This window comes from Podarcis erhardii, assembly GCF_964252035.2.
Source record: "Podarcis erhardii genome assembly, chromosome: 1".
NCBI classification, from domain to species: domain Eukaryota; kingdom Metazoa; phylum Chordata; class Lepidosauria; order Squamata; family Lacertidae; genus Podarcis; species Podarcis erhardii.
The window spans coordinates 10,577,537-10,604,916 of NC_138497.1; the positions used below are offsets into that span (position 1 = coordinate 10,577,537).

A 27,380-nucleotide genomic window follows, 5' to 3' on the forward strand; every position below is an offset into this window, starting at 1 on the left:
TATACTTCCTTCTGCTCAAATTTGAAAAAAATATGCAGGGGTGCAGAACACATTGTCTTCTATTGCTGTAAAACTTCCCTTAATAGGTGCATTATTTAGGTACTATTGTTATGGTATTCAATTGTGTGGTTTGTTTCAGCTTCACTGCTACCTTGGAGCAGGATGGCAACCACCCATAACATCCAGGCAGAATGACAGAGCTGGAAGAGACCTTGAAACTAGTTATCTGGACCCATCTCAATCTGGCTTCAGGCGAGAGTTTGAAAGGAGAGACATGGGGGAGTGATTTTCCTTGCTTACTTGGTGGCTTTGGGTACCAGTGATCATGGCATCTTGCTGAACTGGCTCTGCAGGTTGGGAGCAAGAAGCATAGTGTCAAGGTGGTTCTGCTCATACCTGCAGGGTCAGCTGCAGAAAGCTCACTGTAGGGTTTCAGCATAAGTGTTGTGTGGTTCTGCAAGGTTCCATCCCCCAAGCCCAATGCTTTTATGAAGCGACTCTGGAAGGCCATCCAAGGGTTTGGAGGGTGGTGCTATCAGTGTGCTGATGACACTCAGCTCTATTTCTCCCTGTCATCAGTTGGCTGAGAATGGGGCAGGTACTGAACCATTGTCTGGATTCGGTACCAAAACGGGTGAAACTGAATCGTGTTGTTCCTCCTATACCAGGCAGGTTGCACCTACCATGAGAGAACTAGAGGTTCCTGGATGGGGATAGATTAGTTACAGTGCTTCATAATCTGGTAATTTCCACATGAATTACTGTGATAATGTTGTTGAACATGAAGCTGCCCTTGAAAATAATCCGGAACACTTGCAGAGAGAATTTGGCTACAATAATTATCTGATGTGGATATATGAAGCACTGTCACCCTGGGCTCCAGTGGGAGGAGGGAAAGGATAGAAATTTAATAAAGGAATTATTAGTCCTATTCTTCAAGAATGATGCTGGTTGTCTGTATCCATCTGGGCCCAATTCAAGTTTTGGGGTTCATGCTTAGTCTTTCAAGGAGCACTAGAAGATGCACCAAGGAGAGTTATGGAAAAGCCTCACTATGCAAGCAGAGTTCTGTTTGCACTTCTCTGGTTCCAACCAAGCAGATAGAAAAGATACGCAGCTGCAATCCTATACACACTTAACTGGGAATGTGTCCCAGTGAACTCAGTAGGACTTACAAAAGTAAGTGGACGTGCACAGAACCTATGTAAAAAAAACTAATGTAAAGTATATTAAAACATAATTTAGTAGCATTTGTTCAGGAATTTTAGCATTAGTGAACAGATATTTCACAAGAGACAAATTCAGAAATGCATGAAAGATCGCTACAAGAATATGAACTATTTCTCTACAAGATGAGAGAACATCCTGAAGCAGTGTATTATTTTTTGGAATACAAGGTTCAAATAGGGATGAATCCCCCAGTTCAATAAACTACCTCTGACATTAACTTTTCAGTCTACATAATAATTCCTGTTCCTGACACAATTATTAGTCCTTTAATTACCCAGAGTTCCACCTAAATCAATGATGTTCTGGCAGGAGGTCAAAAGCGCCACCTGTGCCGATCCATATTCAGACTAGCATGATAGCATTAAGAGGCAAATTACTACCACCCCCCTGAGTAGTTGTACAACTTACCTAGTGAGTAAATCACAGCCCTAACTTCAAGAGCTGTTTGAGTGCCATTCACAACTGCTCCCTGCAGGTTCCCCCTTAACAAACGGTCTACCTATACAACATTCTGCTTTGGAAAGTTTCCTGTGCTTTAATCTGTGGTTCTCAAACTTTGGCACACAGACTCTCCTTCCAGAACTGCAGGCCAACAATACATTTCCATCACGACCTTTTATCATGTATTTACCAATCCCCTTTAAATACATTGTCAAAGTTTAAATCTATCTCAATGCACTACACTTGCTTACAGAGGAAAGAAAAATGGTTTTTATTAACAAGGTGAAGTTTACAATCTGCTCTGGTCAGATGAAAGGCAAGCAGGTAAGATGGGACTATTTCCATGCATCTACCAATGAGTGCAGATGTCTAAATCTGTGATACTAATGCCCAAATGTCTTAAAGGCTCACTTTTGCATCGCAGCCTGGGGCTTCATGGAACCATGGGTTGTTTCTGAGTATAGGACAAATATTCCTAGAGCCCTCTCGCAGCCTGCCCATTCTTTCTTCTTGTCATTATCCAATGTCATCTGTCTGCCTTCTCCACCAACCCTCCAAGTTGCAAACTCCTACTCTTCATGTTACTCAGACAATCCATTACAAAGAAGGTTGCATTACACAAGTCATTACTTCTAAGCATTTGTCTATTCCCTCGATTTCTTCCTATATGTATCAAATCAACCTCCCTTATTTTATAAACAAAGCCCCACATTTACTGCAAAATCCTTTATCTAAAGTGATGGAACTAACATTAATCATTTCTACCATGCCATTTTAATTTAGCTATGTCTTCAGCCTTTCATTGACCCTGGGGAGAATTACTGTATTTTTTCGTGTATAGGACTAGATTTTTTCCCTAAAAATAATGTCAAAAAATAGGGGGCATCTTATACACGGATACATCTCCCATTTTCTTAAATCCGAGTCCCCCAAAATAGGAGGTGCCTTATACATGGGGGCATCTTATAGACAGAAAAATATAGTATTACTAATGGTTTTAACTGCAATTTTGCTCTTGAATTAGCCTACGAATATCACCATATATACTAATACAATATCATCATATTAGCAAATATAATTGCCACATGTGTTGTGGAAGTCCAACTAGCATCTAATGCCACTGGTCCCATGCAGCAGAACATCCTTCCAGCACAGAATCAACAGGCATTTCACTTTCAGGCATCTCTGAACCTTTTTATAATGGCAGGCCTGTGTAACTGTTTAATTCTTAATTCTTGATTATCTGTATTGTTTTTAATGGTGTTTATGTTTTAATGCTATACACTGCCCTGATATTTTATGATACGGCATTACAGAAATACTTTTATAAATAAATAATGGTAAACTCAATTGGAGAATTGAGTGCTGAGCCAGAAGAGCCACATTGATGCAAAAGAGCCAGATATCAGCAAGCTTGGGGAACTCAATTGTTTTCATAAGTAATTAAAAACGGGGGGGGGGGGGCTAAAAAGGGGAGGGGTAAAAAGACCAGTTGAGATGGTTAGCAGAAAACTTGAGGAAACTGAATGATGCAGCCTAAAAGGCATAGCTGGAACTCTGAAAAGGAGCTCACCACACAGAACCATTTCATTGCAGGTCTCACTTATAATTAATCATGAACAAGCACATGACAGGTACTGGCCTGGTCCACAAGTCAGAGTAATCAGGGATAGCTAAACTCCAGATGTTGCTGGTCCTCTATCATAATCCCCTGAACTATCACCCATCATGCTGGCAGGGCTGATGGAAACTGAATCAGACAACATATGCAGTGCCACTGCTCAGCTAGCCCTGCGTGATGGTTTCTTTTGAACTATGGTTTGATGTGAACAAAGAGCATGCTGATGCAGGCTGCTCAAGACATTCCCACTGCAGACAAAATACGCCAGTCTGCTCTTTTATTTGTTTTGGTTTTTTTAAATATATATATATATATTTATTAAAGATCTGTGTTACCCCAAACCCAAGATCATGGTTTGTTTCCTCCATAGCTTGTTTTAAACCATGGTTTAATGTCATGTTTCACAAATCCTTCCACTGCCTCTATCAGATAACTTCTATAGCGCTTAATACTTGTTCACTATGGCAACAAACATGACTAATGCATCTCACAGTAATATTATCAAAGCTAATTTTATGATGAAAGCAGTCTTTTCACAGGAAAAGGCAAGCTTTCAGAAACTGTCAAAAACCATTATTAAAAGCTAACTTTAGATATGTTGGGGGGGGTGTATGTGTGTGTGTATATGTAGGTGGTATTTACCATGGCCATATATTTGTATGCAGTCAATAATGCCCTTATGAGTGTGGCAGCCTACCTTTCATTATAGATCTTGGGGGGATTTTTAATAAAAAGGCTGTCACTAACAAAAGGGAATTATTTGCTAAGATCATGGTAAATAACTGCTGGCAATTTGACTGTCTCAACCCTACCCTAGGCCAATTTTAAAGCAGCCTCAGAAGGAGAACAAACAACAGTTTGGTAAGATCTATAATCTTTATAAATCTTTATAGTAATTCATACCTCTTCTCTAATGTATAGCTCAATAATACAAATACTGAAGCAAGACTATAGATAGAAGCTATGAACAAGAGTAATATACCGGTAAATTGAATAAAACATTTGAAGGAGTAAGACCGTTGAAGTGTCTTTTTACAAATTTGCAGCTACAGAAATGACTGGCCATGATGAGCACCTAGGTTTAAGTTTGCTAAAATACAAATCAAAGTAGTTAACAAGGTATTAAATCCAAGATCCTTGAAACCTTGGAAATACATGAATAAGGGCCTTTGCAGACACGGTTCACAGATCCACCCTAATAAGCCATCGTTAAACCACTGTTTCTCATTTCAGATGTAACGCGGAACTGTAATTCAGATAACTGGGATCAGTGCTGTAAAGCTGGCCCACAAAGGGAAGTGGCTTGGGAGAAGACATATGGGCAACACTCTCATTCGCAGTTCGCTGTGTCCAAATCGGGCCAATATGAAATCTGAGAACAATAAATTTCCAGACGTCTTTCTTACTTTATGCCTCCAGGGATATGGGTTCAAACATCACCATCTCACAGAAGGGAAGCAAACGGCCAAAACTCAGAAACCTTCTTTAAAATTCATGTAGCACAGTGGCTACACAAACTAAACTACAAATCAGAAATCCCCACTTCAAATCTTCCCATTCATTAGGTAATCTTAAACCCACCCAATCCACAGCACCTCCCACATCTGCATCTAAAACCTGTCTGATATGAACATACTATTTTCATTTTACTTAACAAAATGTTTCATTCCAGAATTGAGTTCCGGTAAGTTCCAGTTGAAAAAAGCCCTGAATTGATCTATATTTAGCCCATCGGGAGTTTCCATACAAAAAATTAAAAGTCCAAGATGAAGAAATCGGGGGATGGGGCACCTCCAGGTAATGTTTTGCTAGCACTTAGGCACTTTGTTAAACTTACTTTCAAAAGGGACAGAACTATGACTAAGGAAGTCCCCATTCAAATCTTACTACAGCCATTAATTTGCTAGGTTGCCTTAAACAAAGCAAATCACAATTCTCTTAACCTAGGTCCCCCCCAAGCAATACGGGGATACAAATACAGACCTACATTATCTCAGTAACCCTTACAGCAGCCCTGTAAAGTATGTGACATGCTCTGAACACTTAAGAAATACAATATATAAACACAATTATTAAATATTTATTCACCCTTGTGCAATGTAGTGCTGGTATCAAGAAATCTGAAACATTTTCTCAGTCCCGTAACAGTATAATGAGTTCCTTCATTACAGGCATGTGAAAAATTATACACCACATGAAACTCAGTATTCCTATTATATGACCAAAGAATAATATTCTAAATAGAACAAAGGCCAACCGCAGACAATGTGCTCTTCACATACATTGCAAGCTTGAAGGCTGATGCGACCACATTCTGCTTATTTTCCAATTATTTTATCAACCAGTTAATCTTGTGTGGATTTATTTATTTAAAAAATGTATTCTCAGAAATGTATACATACATGGATATTTAAGTTTACTATTTCAGACTACAAGTTTCTTCCAATAATAATAATTAAGAGCTGCATTGTTTTGTACTAAATATGAGGATACATTGAATGATGTCCACCTGCTTACACAATGGGACTTCTAGCTCTCATCTCCCTGCTGTATGCTCCCATATATGCTCAGAAATTGCTCCGGAGTAGGGCTGGGCGATGTTAGGCTTTCAACAATGTGATGTATCACCAGCAAAACATTGCCGTTTGGAGATAAACGCCAATGTTGAAACAAGCTGCATTGGCCCCAGTTGGCAGTGCGCTGGGAGAAACTGACCTGAGGCGCTTTCAGCCCAGCGTCCGGAGGGCTGAAAGCGAGGTGGGGGCTGCTCAGCTGGGGAGCATGAGAGATCCCCAGCTGACAGATCCCTGACCCTGCCCCTGCTTGCCTAGAAGAGTTACCTCAAGTTGAGAACTTTGCCCCAGGATGAGAACGGAAATCGTGTGCTGGCAGCACAGCGGCAGCAAGAGGGCCCCATTAGCAAGAGCACGCCTCTAGTTAAGAACAGTTTCAGGTTAAGAACGGACCTCCGGAACGAATTAAGTTCGTAACTAGAGGTACCACTGTATTAGGAATGAGATGGGGCAGCTTTCTCCTTCCTTCCCAGCTGGGAGAACCCCATCCTGCTCCTCCTTGAATGGGAGCAGGAGCTGGATTGGGGCCCCTCAGCTGGGGAAGTGGAGGCTCCTTCACACTTTTCCACTGAGGGCTGCGTGGCTCCGCTCCCCTCAAGGGAAAAGTTCAAAGGAGCCCCCACCTCAGCATCAGAGCCCCTACACCACCTGAAGGCAATCAGGCAGGAAAGGGGCTGGGGTCGGGGGAAGGTGGAGGCAGCCCAGCACCTGCATCTGATCGCCCCTACATGCCTTCTGATGTCTTTAAAGGTTTGAGAAGCTAGTCAACTGACCATGGTCAAATTTCCCACAATGTCAATAATGTTTTATGTAGATGGGCAGCCAACTTTTTAAATTGTATCATGGTGCCTTCCAATAACTAATGCTGTGTATTTATTGTTGCCCAGCCCTACGTAGTACACATGAACTCCACAATTATGAGAAGGAATCTCCTGGCCAGTACTATATCCATGTTTTAAAACCATTGCCTTTACATACATGCTATCCCTGAAGTTCCAAGCAAAATCTGAAAGTAATTATTTGATCTCTTATACATCACAGACATAAATTTATATCTGCACAATGAGAGATCATAGATCTGTCAGTCATATATCATCCTTTGCAAGCAGAAGGGCCCAGTTCAATTTCTGTCAACTACAGCAAGCTATAAATAATAGCTTATTTAGAATATTGTTTCCCCTACTCATAATAACAATCTGGGTTTTTGTAATTAGAACTACCCTTTGAACTGTAGTTCAACTGGCCTAAAACTTTAACACATTTAGCCACCATTTGATCTGTGAATTGCCAAAGTTTTTATAACCACCTAACGGCGAAGTCAACCTCCCTGTGCTCATACACTTTCAATGTTGTCACATAGCATGCAAAATGCAACTGAAGTTGCAGACCCATGAGCTTTGAAAAGATTCTATTAATACTGAAATGCAACACTGATTTGTTTATCAAAATGCCACACAGGCTGACAAAAATATTTGGAAAGTCAGGTAATTCAACACACTGAAGAACATTTTTGTTTTGGTAGAACAGGGCTGGGCTGATGATGGACTCAGATCATTAGGAAATTTTGGAATTGAAAACTCAAGTTTTTGTGTCAGATTCTTGATGAGAATTTTTAGAAAGAAGCATCAATCTGGATGGAATCTGGAGTCGAAGCTAAGCACTTCTTGTATCAGGTGCTGAGGGGCTTTAATTCAGGAGCCCTGCAGGAACAGGAACCAATTCCTCCGGCCCTTGTGCCACTATAGCTGCTTGTCACTCAAGAAAACTCGTTATTTCAGATCAGGCTGACAGGCACTGCTGAGTTTGAGAGTCAAGTGATACAGGAGAGCCAATCCTACTCTCCATTTTTTTAATTATTAATTTGCATTATATAGCTCTAAAGCCTACCCTGCACAAACTTAGTCTGGGCAACTCATTTCTGAGAATGAACATGATCAACATTCTACGTTCCTGTTCTTGGCCTCCCACAACTATTTCCCATCGGATACCTGGCCTATTTAGCCAAGCCATATCCTCCCTTGCCCATATGAACTGTTGCCTTAACTTTCGAGTTACTGGTACCTGACATTGTTAAGAAATCAAGTGTCTTGTGTCTAACACAGTAGTTCTTCACAAGGTGAATCAGTGAATGACCACAATGGAGATGAGTACTCAAGTTCACTGTGTCAACCATACTCAAAAACATACAAGGTGTATTTAACTTGTCAAGTGCTTCCCAACTTATCTCATTGTTAATCTACTTTCAGAGGAAGAAGAGGGAAGCCCGCTTGGTTTTATTAGGCCTCGGGCAAGCTAAATGGCATTAGCCAAGATTACATGTTCTGCAACCTCCTCTACCCTATGTGAGGTTTGTTTAAATGTAGCTAAGTATAGCATGGCCAAGCTTCTGTCACCCAGTCCCTCTTAATGCAGCCTGAAGGTTCACAACAAAGTTTGCCTGGACAAGGCCTCACGTCAGTCACATGGAATATGTTCATCTGTCCTACATAAAGCCTGCTCTGGCACATGCTTGACAAATTCCACTTGCTATTCAAATAAAACAGGGGGTTTTATTTTATTTTATTACATTTATAGCCAGCCTTTCTTCCATCATTACACCCAAGGCAGCAGAAACCCATGTAAAGCAGATTCTTATGTGCCTTCAAACAATATATGAGATCATCTTGTTAAATTACTGAGTATTCCATACCTTGCTAATTGCAAGTTGACCAAGTGTAAGGAACAGAAAATATAAGCAGCTGCAGAACGAAACAAAGTTGGCAGCTCCAAAATTAAACATTTCATACTACAGTACAAGTTACTAGAATTATCTGTTAGTAAACACAGCGTCTATTTTCCATGTTTGCACACTTTTGGTAGGCTGAAAAGATCCAACAATAAAAATGAGAAAGGTAGAGAATATATACAAAGGCTTCCCAGATTTTTCAATGGTCCAGATTCCTAATGAAACTGCAGAAATTGTCAAATCTTAAATGCTGCAGAAAATAATCAGGCTGTGTGATCAACCACTAAACTCCCAGCACATGCACTGTCTGCTAATATTGCAACTACATTATGATAAACAGAACTGGCAATCAGTTATTCAACATAAGCATCAATAGAATTTACACATACATTACACACCTATAGAGCAAAACAAAATTAAAAAATTCCTTCCAGTAGCACCTTAAAGACCAACTAAGTTAGTTCTAGGTATGAGCTTTCGTGTGCATGCACACTTCTTCAGATACACTGAAACAGAAGTCACTAGACCCTTCTATATAGTGAGAAGGTGGGGAGGGGTATTACTCAGAAGGGTGGTGGGAATGGCAGACCAACACGGCTACCTATCTGCAACTGGACCTATAGAGCAGTTAAATAGTTCACTGTAATCCAGTGTGAACTTTCTTTCTGCATAAAGGTAGGTAGCCGTGTTGGTCTGCCGTAGTCGAAACAAAATTAAAAAATTCCTTCCAATAGCACCTGAGACCAACTAAGTTTGTTATTGGTATGAGCTTTCATGTGCATGCACGAGATTAGGTGGTGGGATTAGGGGGCTTTAACTCTTTGCCTCCCTGTGTTCCCAATCCAGATTGGGCCTACTGTACCTGCATGGCGTTGGGCACACACCTCCCATTGGAGCAAGTAGGGGCCCACTGCCAAGAAAATAGCAAGCAGTAGAGGGCCCAGTCCAGATTTGAACCCTAGCAGGAGGGGTGAGGCCAAAGGTTGATGCCCCATTCCCTCTGTGGCAGGATCCCAGTCAAATCAGGCCTCTCATTCCCACACTTGACCTTTAGCAACTGGCTGGGCGTCTTTTTAAACTCATAGATGATGTCTAAGTTTGTTACTGGTATGAGCTTTCGTGTGCATGCACATGAAAGTTCATACCAATAACAAACTTGTTGTTGTTGTTTAGTCGTGTCCGACTCTTCGTGACCCCATGGACCAGAGCACGCCAGGCACTCCTGTCTTCCACTGCCTCCCGCAGTTTGGTCAGACTCATGTTGGTAGCTTCGGGAACAGTGTCCAACCATCTCATCCTCTGTCGTCCCCTTCTCCTTGTGCCAAACTTAGTTGGTCTCTAAGGTGCTACTGGATGGAATTTTTTATTGTGTTTTCTTTCTGCAAACAGCAACTATTATCTGACTCTTCCACAACTTATTTATAATTAAAACATTGTTTTCCAACTGATAAAGATTGGTAGAGCCTTACCTTTTAGCAGAGGCAGTAGAGTTAACTCTATAGGCTTGCCCTGAGACCGAAACTGGGAGGAACTTTGCGACCTCTTCTGCCTGGCTTTTCTGACGGACTTCCGAGAAAATCCGTCTACTTTATCCACTGATGGAGGAGTGGTTGGTGCTGAGGACATATCCCTACTGAAAGGAACAAAGATCTTTAAGAATTTTTCCAACAAATATTACACACACACTTCACTGCCCCTTAAATATAATACCAGCAAGAAATCTGTCTCTAACTGCAGAGTTTAGTTTGGGAAACTGACCTAGAGGGCAATCCAATTTGTCCACTGGTCCATCCAGTCCTAGTATGACAAGATACATGCAATGAGAATCCCTCAATAATGACCAGTGCAATGAACATACATATACGCAGCTGCACCAGTCTTTATTTTTCTCATTCTTGCTCCAATTCACTTTTTTTTTCTTTTTGAGGATATTTTTTAAGTTCATGCATCATAGCAATTATGCAAGCAACACAGGGAAAGCAAATTCATAACATCTTTAAATGGGTGGCATGAACTCTCCTATTAGGAATCGTTTCTGGAAATAATGAGCCTTTCAGTCCTTATTGCATAAATACAATACTCCAGATACCCCTAAATTAATCTGACGGTATTTTAAGCATGTAATCAAAGTTATGTAATGGCAATGTGAGTCTGACACTGAGTTCAGTTAGTCAAAGATGTATCATGTCCATTACCTATGGTGCTAACCTGCAATTCCCTTTTTCTTTTGCTTCCCATTTCTTGAGTCACTGAAATTGGGGGAAGTACTGGGAGTGTTGTAGTCCAATTCCTTGCCCTAAGCCAGAAAACCCTAAAACTAATAACCCCTGTGAACCCACAACCTCACTGAGTAGATCGATTTTAAAAAATTACAACACCTTCTCGATATTGTCATCATGGATTATTTAAACATGTCATATTATATTCTTTAAAAATAATAAAGTTTTTTACTTATGATTTACTATTTTAAAATAGCAGCAAACATAATAGCAAGATCTCATACTGCAAATAGTGGGCACTGAAATCAACACAGGACACATTACTCAAGTCAATGGGACTATGCTATACACACAAGACCTTTGCAGGACAAAGGGCATTACTGCAAGTATAAAATATCATTGAATATTGATTTAAATGTTTATTGCCCTGTGTCAGCCCAAAAGTTGAACTTTCATATATGAGAGTTCCATGTTGATTTTTAAGATGACCACTGCTGTGTAAAAAGCGCGGGGTGTGTGTGTCAGAATTGTGTGTACAAAAACTACAGTACTCTCAACCTCTACAAGGAATCACAAGTCCTTGTCACTCAGCAGTGAGAGCAGCTTTATCTACAACAATCCATACTTTTATCAACTTATCATTCTCATGGCCGTTGCGGCATTGTTATCCTGACTAACACAGCTTGCATGTAAAAGATTAATGATACTGTGTTATTATTATGGTTATCAATTTAAGTATGAAAAATTAAAATATTAAATATACCATGAAGATGTGAGGCCTCTACTAAAGGATGCCACAGTTTTCCAAACTGAAGATGTATAAAACTAGCCTGTAAGGCATATTTGAGAAAAGCTCCACACAAACAACAAGGATGTTATTGGTCCTCCAGTGGGAACCCGAAACTCAAAAAACACCCCTGCACTCACAGCCCAATGCAAAGCATGCTTACTCAAAGGGAAACCTGGCTCTCACTCTTGAATAAGCATGCAAAGGCTGGTGCTGCACTCCGAGGTTTCCGGGCCTGCTAGGCAAGGGGTTTATCCTCGCATTGTCAACAACCCTTTAGGACTACGTCTCCATCTCTCCTGCAATATTTTCGCGGCGTCTCAAAATGGAACGGCTAACCGTATTAATGGACAAGCCCTCAAGCAGATCCTTTCGACGGCGGGATCATTGTGTCAGCAAGAAGCTTTTGGCGGCCCTTCTCGGCTGTAAATTTAGCAACGCTTCGATAAGGGTCTAATTCTAACCCGACGAGCCCCGGCGACAGTCGGCAGGCAACGCGGGGCGCGGAAGAGGACAAGAGGGGTCCTTCCCGCTTTCGGATCTCCCTCCCAGCGGCGGGCGGCTGCTTCCTTGGACATAATCATGCAGAAATAGATCTTATTTATTTGTGTTTGCGCGGGGGGGGGGGCTATTATTAATATCCCTGCGTGGCCTTCCCTTCCCCTCCCCACCACCCGCTTCCCCCGAGCTTTCCCTTCTCACCCTCTTGGGCCAGCGCAGGCTTAAGCCGGGGATTACCGTTATTATTTTTAAGCGACGGGGAGGCGGCGTTTGGGCGCCTGCGGAGCAACCGGCTGTCAAGAGGCAATGCGGGGAGGAAACACCGGCGGGCCGAGAGGGACGGAAGCGACCCGCTCGGTGACACCGGGTGACCGCAGGGGGGGGGGGAGAGAGAGAGACACCTCGTCCCGGCGGATCGGGGGCGATCCCCTCGCGCCTGGACTTCCAACGCTCCCAACACGCGCGGCCGGGCGGTTGCTCTCTGGAAGTTACCTTGAACCCTCCCGGCAGAGAATCCAGAGACGAGGAGGAGAAAAAAGGAGCAGCAGGAGCAGCAGGAGCAGCAAGGCCCCGATCCCCGGCGGAGGCGGCGAGGGCGAGCCGGGCCGGCGCGCGTGTGCCTGCGCCTCTCTCTGGCCGCGGCGCGGTTCCTGCCGCAGGAGCAGCGGCAGCCTGGTAGGCCTCGGCGGCCTCCCCCAGCGCAGGGCGGCGGCGGCGTTGGCGGCTTCGGGAATCAGCGGCAGCGGCGGCGGCGGCGGCTTCTCCTCGCCTTTCCCTCCGGTCCCATGCGCTGCCGCCCTCGGCCCGCTCCCGCCCTCCTTTCCCCCCAACGACACGGCGGCGGCCGCCCCAGAGGCCTCCTCCTCCTCCTCCTCCTCCTCCTCCTCCTCCTCCTCCTCTTGCGGTTGTAGCCGAGGCGGCGGCGGCGGCGGCTTCTCTCACATTCCCGGCGAGGCGGCCTCGGGGAAGGAGGGCGAGCGCGGCCCGAGCTGCCTTCGTTCGGGGTGCGGCGAGGAGGAGGAGGAGGGAGGAGAAGCGGCGGCGACGGCGGCGGGCGCTGCTCTTGCTGCTGCGGAAGGTTTTCTCGGGCGGCCTCTTTCCCTTTCTCCCCGCCTTCTGTCGCTGAGGCTGCGGCGGCTCTCGCTCGTCCCTATTGTCAGTCAGTCAGTCAGTCAGTCAGTCAGTCACTGAGCTCCGGCCATGGCCTTCTCCCGTCTCTCTCTCTCTCTCAAACACACACACACACACGCTCGCTCGCGCCCTCTCCCGCTTTCTCCGGCGCGCGCACGCGCTCTCGCTCTCTCTCTCACACACACACACATACACCGTCAGTCAGTCAGCCGAGCCAGCCGTTCAGGCCCCCGCTCGCAGCCGAACATGCTGGGACCCTCGAGGCCCCGCCTCGCACCCACGCCCCTCGGGAGGATGGCGACGGAGGGGGGAGGAGGAGCCGAGGCTGGGCGTGCGCGTGCCGACACCGTTGACGTCCGCCGCCGCCAGAACGTCCGACGCGAAGCCTCATTGGGCCGGAAGCAAGTCGGTTCCTCCTCCTCCTCCTCCGGCCCCTCCCCCCCCCGGCTTCGTATCGCCTCAAGTGGCAGCAGCGAAAAGAGGACAAGGCCGCGGCGGGAGGCGAGTGGTACGGGCGTTTTCTGTCAGGGAAGGGAGACCGGCGGGCTCGCGGGGAGAGGCGAGGGTGGGTGGGTGGGTGGGTTGGTTCTCGCCGCCCCCCCGGAGTCCCGCGGTCCTCCTATCTCCCACAACGGCCGGCGGCGGCGGCGGTCTCCTGAGGGAAGCGGGGTGCTGCGCGCCGACCGCCGGGCCTTTGCGAGAGGTCAGCTTCCGCCTGGGCTCTGGAAATTAAGGGACTTGGGGGGAGGGGGTGCGGGGATATTATTTTTCTGGGAAGGCTGAGGTAAGCATTCACACGTGACGCATTTCTCGACGCGTGGAGGAAGAAGCGGAAGCTCGCTGGCCGTGGCCCGCGTCGCCTTTTCGCGGGTGCCGCGCGCGCGCGCTGATCCTGGGATCGCCCCTTTTCTCCACGAGGCGGATTTTGTTATTATTTTGCGGAGCAGCTGCCTGGCTTGTGGGGAAAGAGGAAGAAAAGCTACCCGCGCGACGTTTCCGAGAGAGAACCCACAAAGCAAACCCCGCGGAGCGGCTTGCGCGCTGGTTTAAGGTGCGATCCTATGCCTACCTGCCTGGAAGCGGCAGCCCGGGGCGGAGACGTCTGAGAGGAGCCCAGCAGCGAGGAAGCCCCTGGAGCCTGTGAGGGCTTGGCGCCTATCTGGGTGCTGCTTCCAGGCTGGCGAGGCAGCTGAAGAAAGGCAGCTTGGACATCAGAGAACGAGGAGAAGTTACATGCTCTTCTGCCCTGCCCAAATAACTTTGGGCCGTTTTGTTGCCTAAAAGAAGCTCGTTTAGTAGGTGTGGGTTAGTGTTCCAGGTGCAGTGATGCGCCAGCTGTGACAGATTGCAGGATGTAGCATGGTCTTGCCTTGCCTCTTCCTTTGGCCAGTCAGTATACATGCCCTTGGAATTTGTCCTCACTGGGGTGGTGTCCTGACTACATATGGGGATCCGTATGATGAAATACTCCACCGTCCAAAAGTATTTCCTCTGTGTCAGGAAATTAGCTTGCCAAGGAGAAGACACCGTCCTAGCTTCTGTATAAGGTTTCCACATGGAGGGAGAGAGTGATGGTGCTGGTTTTTGTATGGAGAAGTGTTGCAACATATGAAAAACCCCACCCAAAATTCCAGACCAGCCATGCCACTTCATTGCTTAAGAAAGAATTAGGGCTCACATCTGGGGCCCAATGAGATAATGATGGGGACAGTCAGTGCAATTTTTCTAGAAAGAGAGGTGCTGGGGCTCACCAAGAAATTCTCCTTTGTTCTCTTAGAATGGCAATGGCACCTACTTGAGAGGTTCCAGAGCTGAGTTCAGGTGAGCTCTGACTGAAAAAAAGCCCTGGGGACAGCCATGTTTGTTTGCCCTATATGAAGGTGGGGGTTGCAAAAAGTGTCTAAAGGAAATAGACTGGAGAATGTAGCTTTTGAAGTTTCACAGTTCCCAATAAATAGTCCAACCATGTATAGAGTGCACTTTTAAAATAAAATGATGTTACAATACAGCAGTATTTCAGACCATGCTATATTGCCATTATAATTGCAAAGAAAGGAAAGCTGCAAAATGTTGGCAAGGAGCTCATTCTACTAGCCAGAAAAGTAGTTATACAAATGGTTATGAAATTGAATGGAGGACCTATTTTGAAGAGGATTGCACTGAATAACAATTCCCCTCAGCACCTTGTTAATGAGGTAGTCCATGATGTTCAAATAACAGTGACTTCAACAGTTTAATTTCCTATCCAGCTGGGCAAGTCAGTGTTTGGAAATTGTAATAGTCTTTTGACTTATGTAAGGTATTGCGGTACCAGCAAAAGGTGCACATTCAGTCCGTTTGCCAAATCATTTAAAGCTGACTTGAAGGGTGAGGCAATCTTCCTGTGCTTGGAGGAGTATTTTGAGAAATACGACAATCCACAGGTAATATTGCAGCAGTTGCTTCCAGTGGGACACCAGCAGTGATTGGCAAGTACTGTGGATCCCCCCCCCCCCCAGTAAATAAAGAACTTCATTTTTTAACTAAATATCATGTTAATGTTTCTTGCTTGCAGTTGCCTGCAGTCCAGATCTTAGAGGAGTAAATTTGCCACTTCCATCTTGGATATTCTCCATCATTTTGAGCCCCTCCAAAGCCTAGAACACTCTTGGAGCTCCAGGTGACTAGGAATCACACCATTGCGCTGTCAGCCCCTGTAGTTCTTGATCGTGGAGCCTGCTCTGGAACTACCACAGAGATACAGATGGTGGGCTGTACACAGCTCTGGTGTAGAACCAGTTCTCATGATTGGTAATGCTCAAGGATGTGGACAAGGTACTTGAATCAGTCGGGGGACCGCTTCCCCTCTGGATCTTTGCCCCCATGGCTGATAAAAACTAGCAGGCAGAGGACAGCATGCTGGGCTAGGGAGGTGGTTAATGTCTCCCTGCAAGACAGGGTGGTCCCTGCCTGCTTGAAGGAGGCAGGGGTAAGACCACTCCTTAAGAAGCCTGCCCTGGATTCAGAAAATCTTAAATAATTACCAGCCAGTTGCCAGTCTCTTCTTGGTAAGGTTCTTGATTGCATCATCGCAGATCAGGTTCAGGCACTCTTGGAGGAAACTGATTTTCTAGATCCATTTCAGTTGGGGTATAGGCCTGGTTTGGGCACAGAAACTGCTTTGGTCACCCTGTATGATGACCTCTGTCAGGGGAGGGGGGGGAAATGTGTCCCTGTTAATTCTCAACCTCTCAGTGGCTTTCAATGCCATAGACCATAGTATCCTTCTAGAGCAGCTGTATGAGTTGGGGGTAGGTGGGTGGCACTGCTTTTCAGTGGTCAGATAGTCCATTCAAGAGGTTGATACTTTTAGCATGTTCTTCAGCCCTGTGGAGCCTTCATTGTGGGGTTCCTCAGGGTTCAAATTTATCCTCTATGCTGTTTAACATCGACATGAAACCACTGAGTTGGGTCATCCAGTGTTTTGGAGTATGTTGTCAGCAATATGCTGACGACACACAGCTCTACTTCTCCTTTACATGGGTGTGCAGGACAGTTGTTTTGCCTTGGTAAGAGACTGGATGAGAGTCAACAAATTGAAGCTCACTGAGGCACAATTAGTGGGTAGTTCCCTATACCAAATGGATGGGCAGTTGCCTTCTCTTGATGGGGTTACACTCCTTCTGGAGGAGTGGGTACATAGCTTGTGGGTGCTCCTGGATCCTTTGCTGTCATTTGAGGCTCAGGTGGCCTTTTGCAATGTTAAGTGAAAATAGTAGTAAAAATTTCACCCAGCTGCCTCTGCATACAAAAGTACAGTGACTCTCAAAGGAAGATTGTTTACAAAGACTAGCCAATTCAGCTGTAGAACTTCTGAAATACGTGGAACCATCACTGAGTAATGAGTTGTTGCACTGTAAAGATCATGTCTTATTTTGATGACTTATGTTGCAAATTTAATGAAATACAAAAAAGCCTGCAAAGGAAAGGCATTACTACCATTCAAACTCAAACTATAATACCACTATTTCACAAACTTGCTGCACCTATAATGGGGAGCTGAGAATAGTACTTCAGAAAATGAACTATTGATCTATACAACACACCTTTCCTGAATTGCAGGCGGTGGACTAGATAACCCTCAAGGACCCTTCCAACTACAGTGGTACCTCGGAATGCGAACGGGATCCATTCCAGAGCCCTGTTCCCATCCCGAAGCAAACATAACCCATGTCTGCACATGCGCAGGTCACATTTCGGCGCTTCTGCGCATGCGCGTGACGTTATTTTGATGGTCTGTGCATGCGCACATGGTGAAACCCGGAAGTAATGCGCCGCGGAGCGCAACCTGAAAATGCTTAACCCAAAGCATATTCATCCCGAGGTATGACTGTATATGATTCTAATATTTTAAGGTTTGTTTTGAATACTTTGAAATTACAGAATGCAGTTTTCTGATTGGATTAGGATGTATCTCTGCTCTACTTGCAAACAGGAAGTGCAAATGTGGAGCCTAACCTACAGCAGGAATTCATCTAAATGAGCATGAATTTTGAGGCAAAAACACTTTTCAGTGGTTGCTAGAGCAGTGAGAGCTGCTGTCAAATACCCAAACCACTGCAAGCATATTCAGGTCCATGCAGAGTTAAAGCTGGATTCATATATATTTGTGCTCTTCTGAACAAACAGAGAAATGGGCTGAACATTAAGGAACAGTGATACCTACAGCCAAATATTCATGTACTTGTTGAAGCTCATTAAAGATAAAGGTACCCCTGCCCATACGGGCCAGTCGTGTCCAACTCTGGGGTCGCGCGCCCATCTCGCTTAAGAGGCTGGGGGCCAGCGCTGTCCGAAGACACTTCCGGGTCACGTGCCAGCGTGACAAGCTGCATCTGGCGAGCCAGCGCAGCACATGGAAACGCCGTTTACCTTCCCGCTGGTAAGCGGTCCCTATTTATCTACTTGCACCCAGGGGTGCTTTCGAACTGCTAGGTTGGCAGGTGCTGGGACCGAGCAACGGGAGTGCACCCCGCCGCGGGGATTCGAACCGCCGACCTCACGATCGGCAAGTCCTTGGCGCTGAGGTTTTACCCACAGCGCCATCCGCGTCCCTTGAAGCTCATTAGAAAAGATTTAAAAATATGTATTGTTGTTATTTGCACTTTTTCACTATATAGATAATGGTTCATAGTAATAGTGATTGATTGATTGATTGATTGATTGATTGATTAGTAAATGTTGATTATATATTGATATTTCTTCACTTGCCTTCATTTACATCCTTAAGAATTTGGTTTGGGATCAGCAACAGCTTTATAAGCTCATCAAGGGCTCAGTGAATGTTGGGAAACCCTGGTGTAGACAAGACCAGATGGACTAAAAGTGTAAATGTAGAACAGCTGCTTATGTTCATCCTGACAAATAAACATACACACACCTTACCTTGCCGTGCCCCATCACTTCAGACACTTTTCTCATTGCCTGGCTGACATCTGGCATTGCAACCAGACCAGAAGAAAAGTGCCTGAAATAACAGAACACAGAGAGATAAGCTATAGGAGGACTCTGCTTTCTCATACCTGTATGCACCTTTTCTAAAAATTATACACCATATCCCACCCATCCTTTTTGTTGTTGTTGTTGTTTACATGAGCATAGCAAATAACAATAATAAAATATTGCCGCCCCTTCATTAGATTCAAGTTGGACACCCAATAATAAAGGGTGTTTTATCTCAATGGTATATCTGATAGCAAAGAGATTATGTTGAAGGATACCGTGCTACCAACTCCTATCATGTGACATGCAGATGTCTGACCTTGAAGCAAATGAAATATTAATTTGTAAAAAGCACAGTGAGTATAACACATTTGGAAATATTTAGCTTCCTTTTTCGTGTAGCTTATTTGAAATATTTGGTTATAGTGTGGAAAACCTCATTGAGAAATTAGATATAATTATATGCTGATCAGTATGTGATATGCTGAGTTGCACAATATTTTTCTATAGAATTACTGATTTTATTGCATTATATTTATAAAGTATGTTACCTGGAGGAAAGCAGTTATATCTCAACACTTTTAATTGCCTACCATGCTCACAGTGATACGAATAAATATTATTAAAGGTTGCCGTCTTAAGCACACTTGATAGTGAATAAGGCCTGTTGAGCTGGATAGGACTTAAGAGTAAACACACTTAAGGACTGTGTTGAAAGGGATGGGCTTTTCCACCCTTTTAATGCATATTTGTGCTAAGGAGGTGGCATTTAACATGGAGCATGGTGATACGATTTTATGAATGTGATGTTAAAAGTTGGTGTTGACCATTTTTGCTCAGACCACTTGTACAGCTATTGCTGTTAGACTCTAGACTCTGTATCTAATAAAGTGTACTCTGGTCCAATTAGTTGGTCTTTAACCATCTAACTTGAAGCTTTAAACTAAAGCATCAAACATGGCTAGTTCTCTGGGCTTAGGTGACGACCCTTAATCATTTTCTCTAAAACGTTCCTTGTAACTTTTTTCCAGACTGCTATTACAACTTAAGAGATTTGAGCACTGGAAGCTATGCAGTAATTAAGGTGGTTTTTGTTTTCAGTCATTTTAAATATGCCACCTTTATTTATGTGTGTATGACTATGAATGGTATTATAAAGCACCCAAGATTGTGAAACACTGCAATTAAAGTAGATCACAACTGCTTTCCAAGAAAGTGTGTGTGTGTGTGTGTGTGTGTGTGTGTGTGTAGTGGCTTGAATATCTTTTGGCTATTTAATACATAATGATATCTGCGTTTGCTGATAGAAATTACAGTTGCGCGGCTCTTGGCTTTCAACATTCAGTGATATTCTGCTAAAAGCCACTAGAGATGGCTTTTACAAAATACAGATCAGCTGTTGAAAAAATGAACACCTGACAACTGTAATGTTTGGGACGTACTGTTCTGGCTAAGAATCCCTGCCCAGCAACACTGTGTGAGGCAGATTTCAGTTGAAGATAGTAAATGTTAAGTAAAGATGAAGATAGAATTCCTCAGAGGACCTGTCAGTGTGGAGTAGGCAAGTCAGAAAACTCGAAGACAGCAGCTACTCCTCCCAGCTGTCAAAGCCAGAAATTCTAAGATAATTTGCATAATTCCTTCCTGTTGGAGCAAGTGGGAGGAGTAATCTCCAGGATACAATTATCAGCTGATGGAAATGCATTATTAGCAGCAATTATTTTCCCAATACTGCTTTGGAGTATATTTAAATGGGGGGGGGGAGGAATCTTACATATTAGGTCTATTATAATCTCATGATTTAGGATTGTTTCGTCAATAATTGTTCAGTCACATTCCCTTCTGTAGAAAACAAGAAATTTACTAACTTTATATATAAACTGATGAAGTCTGAATAGGTGGTGACTGGAAAAGAAAATGGAGTCGTGGGGTGGCACAGGGGAAAAGTAACCCTTGTTTGCTGGAGGTGAACAGCAAATTCCTTGGTAGGTTCCAAGGCATAGTATAAAGGCATACGATGCAGCTGAAACTAGGCAGGTCTCTGTCTGGCCAGTTCTTGAATGGGGAGAACCCGATGTAATTACCGTATTTTTTTCTCTATAAGGCGCACCTGACCATAAGACACACCTATTTTTTAGAGGGGGAATGCAAGGGAAAAAAATTCTTTAAAGGGAGTGCTGAGCAGAGCCTGTATACATCCCAGGCTCTGCTCAGCTCTCCCTTTCAGGAGCTGCAAGGAATGTGTGCGCAGCGCTTGCAGGCTTTTCCCCAAGGAGGGAGAAGGGCAGCCCATCACTGACGGGCTGACTTTCTCCCTTCTCGGGAAACAGCCCCCTAGAGCCACACACGCGCTCTTTAAAGGGAGCGCGGCTCTTGGGGGCTTTTCTGGGAGGTGGGGGAAGGGATAGCCCCACGAAGCCTTTGCAGGGCACAGGGATGAACGCTCCCCGTGTCCTGCGGAGACTTCGCGCGAAGCTAGAACAGCTAGAGGGAGCGCTGCGCAATGCTCCTTCTAGCTGTTCTGGCTTTTGGATAACCCCACAAAGCCAGAATCTAGAACAGCTAGAGGGAGTGCTGCGCAGCGCTCCTTCTAGCTGTTCTGGCTTTGGGACAGCCGTGCAGCCTGCATTCGCTCCATAAGACACACACACATTTCCCCTTACTTTTTAGGAGGGAAAAAGTGTGTCTTACAGAGCGAAAAATACGGTATATCATCTTGAGAGTGGGAAATGGGTGGGACATAGCAACCAACTAAAATAAAGGGCTGAAATGCCTTCAATATGAAGAAACGTTAAAATGTCTGGAGCTTTAGAAAAAGGTGTTGAGTAAGGGGAGACATGATTGGGGTTTAACAAATTATCCAGTTGTTGGAAGTGGGGAGGGGAAATCACAGGGGAGTATTGTTTGCCTTTGTGTCCTGCTTGTGGGACTTCCTGACTGGCCACTGTTGGCAGCAGTGTTGACCCCTGGCTCAAATCCAGCAAGGGGTTTCTTGTGGTCTTATCATTCTGCCCTCAAAGTCCCAAGTGTCATTGCAATCCTCAATCCGTTTTCTGACACATTTTTCCTCTCTGAGGATCATGCAGCTACACTATTTTTGGCAGCTAGCTGAAAATAACTTCCGCTGGCATCGAGAAGGTAGTGGTAATTTGGAAAATTCAGGGGAACTTTAAAAAAGTGATAAAGGGCTGGAAAGGAACGGAGAATGGTTTCATCTAAAAAGAGGTGGCATGTGCACTTTATTAAAAATAAAGCATGTAAAAAAGGGGGTGACACTTGTTTATCCACAACATAAGAAGTAATGGGGTTAAACTAGAAAGGGAAAGCTTCCAAACTATAAGGCCTGCTTGTCCGAAGCGCAAGCCATCCAGAAAAAGCTCAAGAAGAATCTGTTAGGAATGAATTCATGTGATTCTGGGATTGCAGCCACAATGAATTTACTGTGCTATTATTCATAATATGTCTAAAAGTATACGTGGAATGAAAGAGTTTTATAATAGAACCAAAAGTGCACCAAGGGTTCTGGTGTTGATGTAGTTCAATTCACCATTATCACTTCTAGTTCGTATCTAAGGTTTCTGTGAATTCAAACATCACAACAAAGGAAGCTTAGCCAAGATTTGATGTAGGGTTGCTACCAACAACTTATCTGTCTGAATTTTCGCTGTTTGAAATACAGCAACCCTATTTGGTGTAGTATATGCATTGGCAAATCAGTTTATAGTAGGCTAGTAAACCAGAGCTGAAAACCATATTTTGAAGTGAGCTTGTAAATAATGATTTTACAAACTCTGGTTTGGCATGCTGTCTGAACTGGCAAATAATTGATACAGCAGTTGCTTTGGTTGCTGACCCATAGAGGCATCAGTGACCTCATGAATTTACAATGCTAGGTGCTTACAAGATGGAAAATTAAAGTAGGAATGCAGCTCTAAAACCATGGTTTGTATGTTGGAAGTTCAAAACATCGTTTCAGCTCTATACTATGATTAGCACAAACTATGGTTCAGCAGACTGAACTGCTGGTGACTGCGTTTTTATGTATCACAGAAGCAAAATTCCCTGAGCAAACTCAGCTTATGCTTTTAGAAGGTATACAAACATGACTAGTTTTGCCAGTATGTGTATGGGAATGGGCAAGGGAACATGCAGTCCAAGGAAAGCATTAAAAAACAGGCACATCATCCACTTTCCATGCAACTGGATGTGCATTTGACCCACAGTTCCTGATCTAAAAATTTTTAAGTGGAACAGATTTCCTTAACTGGAGCAGTATGAGGAGTTGCAGCAGCATTGAAATTAGACTTACATTGTACTTTTTCTTCCAATCAGCAAACTTGCTCCTAGCTTCCTTTTCTTATTGGTCAGCTTTCCTTTTCTTTCTTGGACATTTCCCATGAATTCTTGCTTCTCTGTATTTTTGAGAAAGGTCAGAATGTCTTTAACTATGTAATGTAACTAATGTACACCTCATGGCCATATTTGCAAACAGCAGCTGCTTAAGTGTTGCAATTGTATGCTTAATTTACATCTGGGTTTCTATAAAAATAATTGTGATAATGTATAATGGCTTTTCTATATCCTGAGGCATCTTAGTCCTCTTGAATTAGAAAGTCATTCTCTGAGAAAACCCATTGAATTTGAGGGATCTCAGTTAATCATGACTGATGTCCATTGAATTAAATTGGTCTACTCAAGAGTATGATGCAGCTCATTGTTGTCTTCTGCTGATATGACTGTGAAGCTGCACAACTACCCTTTAGCATAGACAGTCCCACTGAATATATTTGAAGAATAATAATAGCTGTCCCATTAATAGATCTTTTGGAAATGCCCTTGTTCAAAATTCAACTAATTGCAAGCACTCATGTTTCAGTTATGATCATTTAGAGGGATCTTTAAGATATTTGTCAAGATAATTCCTTTTTTAAAAAAAAATTGAGAGGGATTTGAGTGCCTACCAATCAAAATATCTCAAGCTGAGTCTATATATGTGCCTTGCCAGCATCTACTTGTGTTTTCTGGGATTTGTGACCTCGTTTGTGACATATCTTCTGTGTCATATAGAATAAAAGCTCACAAAACTCTACAGAGCCCTTAATACTTTTATCCATGGTGTTGAATTCCCAATCAGGGAAGCAAAAGGGGAGCCTTTCCCCACAAAAGTATATTCATGGGAATATGGTGCAGCTTCTAATCAATTTTTATGTAAGATTGGCACAGGGTGAAACGATTGGCACAGGGTGAAATCTTTAGTGAACTTGAAAATGGAAGTTATATTCATCACTTAAGTGTTCATTTGCAAGTCTAGTTCTTAGAATACAGCTGTAACTGTTCTGCATGTATGCTCCTAATGTTTGAGCCAACTGCTTATTTCTACCAGTAGGTATGTGGTCAGTATCTCATCTAAGACTACTTTAAGGTTTTTGCAGGAATTGTGACTTCCCTTGTGGGTTAAACCACAGAGCCTAGGACTTGCCGATCAGAAGGTCGGCGGTTCGAATCCCCGCAACGGGGTGAGCTCCCGTTGCTCGGTCCCCGCTCCTGCCAACCTAGCAGTTCAAGAGCACTTCAAAGTGCAAGTAGATAAATAGGTACCGCTCTGGCGGGAAGGTAAACGGCGTTTCCGTGCGCTGCTCTGGTTCACCAGAAGCGGCTTAGTCATGCTGGCCACATGACCCGGAAGCTGTACGCTGGCTCCCTTGCCAGTAAAGCAAGATGAGCGCTGCAACCCCAGAGTCGGCCACGACTGGACCTAATGGTCAGGGGTCCCTTTACCTTTTCCTATTTATTTAATGTTTGGGCCAGTTATGCATTTCATTTTGGTTTAATATTTCATTTATTGAGATCATTTCTGTACATTTTTTGAAGAAAAAAGACTATTGAGAGATTTGCAGCATCTCTCTTAAAGCATTACAAATATGTTATAAACTATAAGAATAGAACATTATAGCCAATGCTTTTCTCTGCCGCTTTGCTTCTGTGGTTGAAGCACTGTAGGTGGGAGATCTATAGTTAATTAAGGAAATAGGGGTGCCCCACAGGCTTCTGGGAAGAGGATGCCCCCAACCTTAATGGCCCGATGGAGACTGGCCAAAGGTGGACATGAGGCCAGCACCTTACCTTGGAGGCAGCAGTGGGCACTGCTGGGACTACATGGCAGAAAGGCTCTCCTTCAGCACTGGGCACTCAGCTCCCAGGCAGGCCTTGCATGCAGCAAGCACAAGAAAGGCCAGCACAGTGCCTGCCTACCCAGCCTCCCACTAGTCCGTCCATTCCCAACAGCAAGGGCTGGTGCACTGGCTGGCTGGGCTCCCTCACCCACTTGCTTGCTAACTCAGCTGAGGCCACCTAAGCTCCTTGCAACAAGCACCCCTTGGCCAACCCCAGAGGCACCATTTGCCTCGGGATGTTGTAATAATAATAATAATAATAATAATAATAATAATAATAATAATAATAATAATAATAATAATAATAATTTATTTATACCTAGCCCATCTGGCTGGGTTTCCCCAGCCACTCTGGGCGGCTTCCAACAAAGTATTAAAACACAGTGGTCTGTTAAACATTAAAAGCTTCCCTAAACAGGGCTGCCTTCAGATGTCTTCTAAATGTCAGGTAGCTGTTTTTCTCTTTGACATCTGGTGGGAGGGCGTTCCACAGGGCGGGTGCCACTACCGAGAAGGCCCTCTGCCTGGTTCCCTGTAACTTGGCTTCTCATAGGGAGGGAACCGCCAGAAGGCCCTTGGCGCTGGACCTCAGCGTCCGGGCAAAATGATGGGGGTGGAGACGCTCCTTCAGCTGTACTGGACCAGGGCTGCTGCAACAGACAGCCCGCACAAGCCTTTGGAAGGCAGAGGTGTGAGAGGGCATAAGAGGAGGGAGGGGAGGAAAGAGGGACAGAGGCTAGTTAGTTGCCCGCGGCACCCCTGACCATCATTCAAGGCACCCCAGGGTGCCATGGCACACTGGTTAAAAACAAACTGAAATAATCCTTTAATGTGAAGTGAATAAACAGTTGCCACTGCTAAAAGAATCGTATAGTTTGAGGCCAGACACAGCATCAATCTGCTTTGGTGGAGTAAAAAAATGCCTTTCTGAAGTGAAACAACCGCACTTTTATACACAACCATGTCTAAGAAAACTCTGGTGGCCTGGGTTGTGTTTGTTTGCTTGCTTGCTTGCTTGTTTGTTTGTTTGTTTGTTTCTTGCTTGTTTGCTGAAAAGCAGCAGGAGGGAGCCGTTCTCAGTTGAGAAGCAACTGGCAGGAAAAATATAATCAAACCGTTGCTTCCGCTCTGCAAAATCACTAGCGTCCAAAATTGCTTTTCGGCAAAGAACTGGGCTGTCATTTTATTCAGTTGCATATCTTGCCTCGTGTGTCCCTGTCATGTCATTTTGCTCCTGCTTGCTTTTGTTCCATTTCATTCATTCCTTGCTCATTCCCTTTGGGCTCACTTTTCCGTTCCTCACCCCTTCCCAACACTCACTCTCTGCTCATTTTCTCCCCTTCCCCTTGTTTCCAGCTCTACTCCGTGATGCTTTCTTCAGAATGCTTTCTCTTCTGTCCCAACTGTCATCGCCAACTGCTTCAGAATACACTTGAGTCCAGAGTTCTGCCCTTTCCTGCCTCCCTCCCTGCAACGTGTGAGATAGCCACCTCCCTAAAGGTTCCTTCCGAGTTCGAAAAGCGAAGGAAGATGTCCTGCTTACTCGTCATTCACTGTGCTTTCTTATTACTTCCGTTCTGGGAGTTGGGCTGAAATACGGCCACTGTGCTGAATTATTATTTTCACTTGAGCTGGAATCACAAGCATAAAAAGTAAAATTTTGCCCTGTCCATTGAACCTGAATCCACTCCCCGTGGAGGACTTAACAGCCTGTCAACTAGATTTTGACCTGCCATGGTGCCACTAAACTCCTGTGAAAAGGACTGGAAAAATCCCAGAAATTGTCAGCTGCCTAAAATGTTGCTTTGGTGCCAAATTTCCATCGTTCAGCAAGACTCGTACTTTTTTTAAAAAAACAACAACCTGGACAGCCTTATTCTGACAACTAAAAATCTGCAGTATTTTATGCTCACTTTTGCAACAGCAAAATTCTGGGATAAGGCAGACTTAATGGTTCTTATTGATATTATTTGAGTCTACCATAAGAGACCCTTGCCTTCATAAGGTAGCCTATATGTTTTGTAATGTGTACCAGTCATTCCTACAGTCTTCAAAATGCCAAATGCTGTGTAGTGGTATGATGGCATTAAGAACACTGAGCCTCCAACAGCTAATTGCATGCGTTAATTTAAGAATGGCACTTCCTATATTCAAAGCTATTCAATGCCTGTTGGATTGTTAATAGATTTTGATGAGGCATATAAATAAATGTCACTGGCAAGTTGGAATAAGTTTTCATTAAGCTACATGCTCATATTTCCCACCCCCTTTCATGTTTAAAGAGAAACGCACTGTTATTGTTATGTTAAAAACTATAACTGACTGCAATTAATCACAATAGTTTTACACTTCTGTTGTGGCCAAACTGAATTAACAAGTTATAAATCTTTCCAGCCCTGTCTTTATTGCCTTTTAGATAGTGCCATCTGATGTAGGCGTGGTATTGAATTAAGTTATACTCAAAGCAGAAATAAATGCAAATGAGGTTAGGTTTGTTA

At 44.1% G+C, this 27,380-nt stretch overlaps 1 protein-coding gene across 5 annotated transcripts in view; it reads right to left on the reverse strand.

Annotated features, from left to right (window-relative positions):
* The window catches only part of PPP2R5E (protein phosphatase 2 regulatory subunit B'epsilon), an 86,495-nt gene extending 60,177 nt beyond the window's left edge, over nucleotides 1–26,318 (reverse strand). Inside the window, exons 1-3 of one of the 5 annotated variants that reach the window (XM_081862102.1) lie at nucleotides 26,203–26,318; nucleotides 23,019–23,121; nucleotides 10,060–10,220 (exon numbers count right to left, since the gene is read on the reverse strand). In XM_081862102.1, coding sequence (XP_081718228.1) covers nucleotides 10,060–10,220; nucleotides 23,019–23,107 — 250 coding nt within the window. In that variant the 5' untranslated portion in view covers nucleotides 23,108–23,121; nucleotides 26,203–26,318. Of the gene's footprint in view, nucleotides 1–10,059; nucleotides 10,224–12,589; nucleotides 12,978–23,018; nucleotides 23,122–26,202 lie in introns of those variants that run through there. The other 4 variants (XM_081862101.1, XM_081862104.1, XM_081862105.1 and 1 more) reach the window with 4 other exon arrangements.
* Nucleotides 26,319–27,380: the final 1,062 nt, after the last annotated feature.